The 6,334-nt window shown below is 46.2% G+C and overlaps 1 protein-coding gene across 1 annotated transcript; it reads left to right on the top strand.

Moving 5' to 3' along the window:
* Nucleotides 1-1,809: 1,809 nt before the first annotated feature.
* On the top strand, nt 1,810-4,763 carry LOC129333919 (zinc finger and SCAN domain-containing protein 29-like). Its single transcript, XM_054985858.1, has 4 exons — nt 1,810-2,275; nt 2,765-2,827; nt 4,107-4,172; nt 4,267-4,763. Exons 1-4 carry the CDS (start codon nt 1,810-1,812, stop codon nt 4,761-4,763), a joined length of 1,092 nt encoding a protein of 363 aa, XP_054841833.1.
* The last annotated feature ends 1,571 nt before the right edge of the window (nt 4,764-6,334 follow it).

Below are 6,334 nucleotides of genomic sequence, written 5' to 3'. Positions count from 1 at the left end.
GTTTAAAATGTTGGGATGATGACCAATCAGGGCCACATATGCAAATGACCTCAGGGCACAGCGGCTGAGTTGGCAGTTGGCAGGGGGAGGGGGATGAGCAGCCTCTCAGCCACACAGGGAAGCTGTATCCCTATGGGAAAACACATTTTACCCCTTTTTACCTCCTTAGGGGCCAAATTTCTTAAAATCCCTTCTTAGTGAGCCTCTACACCACAAAAGGAACGTTCTCCCCAAATTTCATGCTTTTAGGTTCAGGGGTTTGGGCTGGGCATTGATAAGTCAGTCAGGACACTTGTCTTTAGATAGATAGATAGATAGATAGATAGATAGATAGATAGATAGATAGATAGATAGATAGATAGATAGATAGATAGGACATCTCTTTTTGATTGTTTGTTGGAGCCTCCAGCCAGGCAACCGGTATTGACTTGAAGCCATATTTTAAGCCCCAGGCTAACTCCAGACAATGGGGAGGGGGTTTGAAAACCTGATCTGGGTGCACATAAAGCCCCGAGCCACTGCAGAAAACCCTGCTGTCTGCTGTTCTTTTTTTTTTGAACTTTTTATTTTCTGATTTTCTGGAATACATAACAATTTAAACAAAAATTTTACACATAACATGCAAAAAACATAAACAGTGAACCTTGGAACAGCCAATAAGAGATCAGCTATCACTGAGAAGGTTAGAGAAGGTACAATACTAGAGAAGACTCATAAGATTGCTAAAAAGCTGAAAGTGTTCATATCTGCATTCGGCAGTTTATTGGTAGCATGAAGATGGTTCAAAAAAGGTATCCATTGTGTAAAGAACGTTGAATGATGCTGTGGATTATCAGTAGAGTGAAGATAATCCGCTATTTTCTCCATGGTGAAGATATCCCACACTTTCTGGTACCACTGCTGCAATTTTGGAAGTCTGTCTTGTTTCCAGTATAACACAAGAAGCATTTTCGCTGCAGCTAATAACAAGAGTATTCAGTTTCTCCTGATCGTTGGTACTGTTGGGTCTTCTCAGATACATTTCGCACTCAGTTTTTAGATCGCGTTTGCACCTGTATTTCATCCCATGTTTCTGTGGATTTCACACTCAGGAAGGAGTCATGGAATGCCAATCCGCAGCATGTCAGTGGTTTCTCCGATTTTTCCTCCTGCGGACATACTGCGAAGTTAACGTTCATTCGCTGCAAAACGGCTCCCAGCCCGCAGTATGCTAGTGTGAAAGCGTTTGTCCCTTTTTTGCTTCCCTAACCCCCGATTGGACAGTCTGCCGGTCTAGCCACTTCCACCAGCCGCAGCTCTCAAAAATTTTATTCCGCCATTTTTTTTCTGTTCAGTGGGGGTAGTAACGTTTAAGCGTTTACTTCATTCCAGTCCTGACCTATTTTCCCTGACGCTCCGATTGTGCTCTTTCCAATTAGCAGCCTTCCAGCACAGCCACAAATCCCACTTTCCCCCTTTTTTTTTTTGCTGAGGGGCATTGCTCGAGAACCGAAAATCGGGTCATTTGACCAAGGCGGACCAGTGAGAGCTCGAGCAATGCTTGGCGGGAGAGTCATTCATGTCATGATTGTGCGCATATGTTTTTTCCGACAATCAAACTCCCGATGGCCACAAAATCCCTTTTTTTTCTCACCCTTTAAACTGAACATTTTAATGTTTAAACGTTCATCACACAACAAAAACGACATCAGGAGAGGGGGCTGCGTGCTGCGAGACACGAAAATTGGGTCATGTGACCAAGCCGGACCATTGAGAGCTCGAGCACTGCTGGGCGGGAGAAGTTCATTCCTGGTCTATCTAACGGCTCAGATGGCGATGCAGAAAATGGCTGGACGAGGAGTGTCGTGGAGGGAGAGGGAGACACTGGATCTCATCGACTTCTGGGGAGAGGAGAAGGTCCAGGAGTCACTGTCAATGTGCCACAGAAACATAGACGTCTTCGAAAAGATCGCGGAGCAGATGGCGGCAAGAGGGCACAAGCGCACGGCTTTGGAATGTCGGACGAAGACCAAAGCGATGCGCCAAGAATACAAACGAGTGGTGGCACACAACTCCAAATCCGGAAATGCACCCACAACGTGCCCATATTATGCCCAGCTACATCGTATCTTCAGGGGCGATGCCAGCATCAGGCCACAACGGGTGGCCAGAAGCCTCTCCCTTCCGCGCGCCGACACTCCGAGACCAGTTCAATTTGAGGGGTCTGAGGAACTGTTTAGCCACCCGATGGTGACCCTGAATCTACAATCTGTGGATGTCACAGCAAACGATCAAGGTAAGTATGTTTCCTGCTGTTGTGGGTCAAGCGGCGGAATCCTAAGGAGGGATGTGACCACTAGGCGAAACGTTATAACGTTACAGATAGACAATGCCCATTCTTCCTATGAACTTTGCCGGTGTCATGCCCTTGCCAAAGCAATCTATCTGTGTTGGCACTTGTAATGGTGGGTGTGTGAAGAGGGGCCTAGGGTGGGGGGATGTGGTGGGTATGGAGTTTTCAAGTGATCCTTTGCTCACCTGCAGATTTATTCCGTGAAAAATAACTCAAGCAGAAGCAACCCTGAAGTCACAGTAATCAACAAGTTTGGACATGCACCGGTGACATTAGATGTGTGGGAACCTGTTATCCTGTGACATCGTCAAGCCACTTGGGAGTTCACATCACTGGACAATACATGTTATTCTGACAAGAGTCTTCCATTCATACTCGCATCACTAATATCCAAACTTTCCAAAATATAACTTACGCTTATGTTTCTTCCAGGGGCTGCATCTGACCAGGAACAATTGATGGAAGCATGTGATGGGGGAGAGGTGGGAGAAGAAGGTAAGATCGAGTGCCATGATCCTATTTGGCAGAGTGGATGGGGTGCATAAGGCAGAGACACCGTTGGCATGAGGATTTCTGTTCTTTCTAGATAAAGGTGGTCTTAGAAGGGCATTAGGATCATACTGTCAATGAATTAACTTAATTGATTTGAATTACTTTGGATGATTGATTTAGAGGGCCTCCACAGTAGAGAAGACAGTCAGCTTAAAAATGATGTTTGCCAAAGTCATTACAGAAAGAAAGCCCCAAAACTATCTCTCGCTTGACGGTGCACGTGGGTGCACCCAACATTCACAGTGGAAGGTTGGGCACCGACAAAGCACATAACTCAAGTTCTGCATTGTCAAAGAACAGAATTGTTTTCTATTACCTTGCTCTTACTTGTATGCCACTTCAACTGTTCAAGCATTTAAAGTTGCCAGTCTCCAGATGGGCTTGGAATCTTCCAAGAATTACGGCCGATCTCGGGACTGCAAAGGGGGTTTTCCCTGGGCACGATGGCATCTAAGTAGGACAGATTCTATGGCATAACATCGCATGCTGTGGCTGAGCTTCTGCCATGCACAGGCACTGCACCCAAATCTTTATGGATTTCGCAAACCAGAGCTGGCAACCACACATGAAGGTTTGGGAAAAGCAATAATTTCTTTGATCACATCACAGCCTCTATTTTTCAGAAAATAAACTGAAGGCGGAATTGGCTGGCTTGCCAATCCCACCTTTTTTTGGGGGGGGGGGAAACCTGCTTTTTCATAATCAAAGAACTATTGCTTGGCCCAAACATGCATGTTTTATTGCTTGAATATATCTTGCATTGCCTTTGAGAACATGTGCGCTAACTTCGTGATGTTCCCTCTTCTGAGTGCGGATGGTGTCCCCGGAAACCACAAATGCTGGTTCATTGACATGTGAAGTGGCATAACCCCAAGTGCTGTCACTCATTATATTGCTTTCTGGGCTGGTGACATATCTTGAGGTTCTTAGACAGAGAAATGTCAGTCTCAAATTCTGTCTACAAGACTCTTTATCTGGAGATGCCAGGGATAGAATCTGGAACCTTTCACATGTACAGCATTAACTATAATAATTTGGGCTGAATTGTGGCAGCATCCACACACTGTGAGACTCGCCTCCGCACTTGCCCTTTCAGTCCACCTCGCTCTAGTTTTGTCTGCTCTCACTGGTTGCCGCTTTCAACTAGAAAACCAGATTCAACCTCTGGCATCTCTATTCTGACACAATCATCAGAAAAAATTTTTCCTTTGAATTCCCACAGATTCGGACTTGACTCAGGTGGATGAAATCCCGGAGGAGCATGAGGACGGCAGTCGTCAAAATGTGGGTGAGTGTGCTTTTGCGGTCGTGATTCCTTCAACCCTTTCTAGAAACAAATTTCTCTCTTACAATCATACCAATTTCTCAATTCCTGGTTTCAGTCGCTGAAAATCAGCCCGTTGAAACCGCACCAAAAACCACGGCACAGATGTCGCCTGCATCTCGGCTAGAAAAGGCTAGAACCCGAAGCAGACGTGTGGCCTTGCTTAGCACCGTGGCAGAAAAGATGTTGTCTCAGGCAGAGAGAGAGGAGAACAACAATGCCAAGGAAAGAAAACAGACATTGACGGAGAGCCGAGAGTGGCGCATGCAATTTCTGGAAGCGGAGCAGAGAAGGCATGAGGACACTATGAGGGAGGCACAAGAAGACAGAAAGGCTTTCATTGAGGCGCAGCAGCAGAACTTTGAGGGCATCAACAGAGCGGTCAGTGCCTTAAGCTCCCTAACCGAAATTTTGCTGGGGGGAAACCGTGAGCTGAGTCACCAAGCCATGCCAGGACAATCATCTGGAAGGGGAAGTGTGCATAGATCTCCACAGGAGAACCCACCCAGAAAGAGGTGTCGTGTGATTAAACCCAGCAAGAAATTTGATTTGTGAAAAACCTTTGAAATCTGAAATATTACTCCTTTCTGGGGAAGTTGAACAGGGCATGGGCCACGGCCAAATTCATTTCCCCTTTCCCTTTTTTCACTCTCCCACACACCCGCTGAGAGTGTGGAATTGCCAGGATCAACCCATCACAGCCCCAGGGACACAAAATTGGAGGAGGGAAGAGGAGGAGAAGCAGGGGGAAAGAACAACTCAATTGCATTGAGTCATCGGAAAAGGGAGATTGTTTGGTCCCGGTCACTTCATGTGAAAGTTGACTTCGGCAATAAATAAACATTTCAGATAGGTTTCACAGTTTGATTGTGGATAGGTATTTTTTGGTCTGAGAAATTTTAAAACATGACTACCATATCTATTGTGTGTGTTTTTTGAAAATTTTTTACTGTTAACTGCTATAACATAACCAAACTATTTATTGTTTGCGCCGTTTAAAACTTTTTACTGTTAATCATTAAAACATGATCACTGTTCCTTTGATTGATGGATTATTTTGTCCAGGTCATTCCTCAGCTTGCCGATATCCTCCTTGGTTTCCTGTCTCAAAATCCTCAGCTGCCTCTCAAGGCCGTCAATCCTCCTGTTGGTCTTTTTCACTGGGAAAATAAAAATTACAGTCACTGAAAGGTAGATCACTAACCATCACCTCCCATTGAACCCTGTCTTTGGAGGGTGTCCAGCACGGTAATTTGTAATAGCTGGTCTTTTTGTCATGACAACTTTTGCCGAAATCAAACACCATTGCAGTGCAATCCTTTGACTGAAATGGCATGCGTCAGGGGAAATTTGTGGTTGTTCCTAAGGCAAGGAAAAAATTCTACTCTTCCCCAGCCATTTCCCTTTCCACCCCAATTTTAATCTGGCAAACAATGCCCAACACATTGGATAAGTCATGGTTGATATGGTGCCTTTAAATTTTTTTTTTATTTAAAATAAAAACTCACACACACGGAGACATGTTGCCACCACCTGCTTCACTTTCCCAGCAAGCTCGACAACATGATCCACTCTGAGGGAGGAGGAAGCACCCGCAGAGGGGCTGTCTGTGGTCGTTTGGGGTTCCTCGGGAAGGTCACCGAGCTCGGCCACTCTGTGCTGTGATGAGGTTCCATCTGAAGCGGAAGTTTGGGGTACCTCTGCAAGCAGGGTTACCGGATCCACTGTGTGGGATGATGAGGTGCCTTCACCGGGGCTATCTCTGCCAGTGGTGGTTTGTGGTTCCTCAGCAAGGTTTGTGATCTCTACCGCTCTGTGGGAGGATGAAGTAACCTCTGATGTGTCATATCTGGCACCAGAAGCTTGTGGTTGTTCAGCAAGCTCGGGAAGATGTTCGACTCTGTGGGCTGCTGAAGTGCCTTCAGAAGGGCTGTCTCTGGCCCTTGTGGTTTGGGGACCCTCAGCAAGCTCCATGAACTGTTCAGCTATGCGGGAGAATATGGTGCCTTCTGAGGGACTATCTCCGAGTGCAGTGGTTCGGGGTTCCTCCGCTTGCACGGCTAGCTGTTCCACTCTGTGGGAGGAGGTGGCTCCATTAGAAGGGCTGTCCCCGGCATCATCATTGC

Source organism: Eublepharis macularius, chromosome 7, assembly GCF_028583425.1.
Source record: "Eublepharis macularius isolate TG4126 chromosome 7, MPM_Emac_v1.0, whole genome shotgun sequence".
Lineage (NCBI taxonomy): Eukaryota > Metazoa > Chordata > Lepidosauria > Squamata > Eublepharidae > Eublepharis > Eublepharis macularius.
Note: the sequence above shows the minus strand (reverse complement) of the source record. Positions and strands in the feature narration are given on the sequence as shown.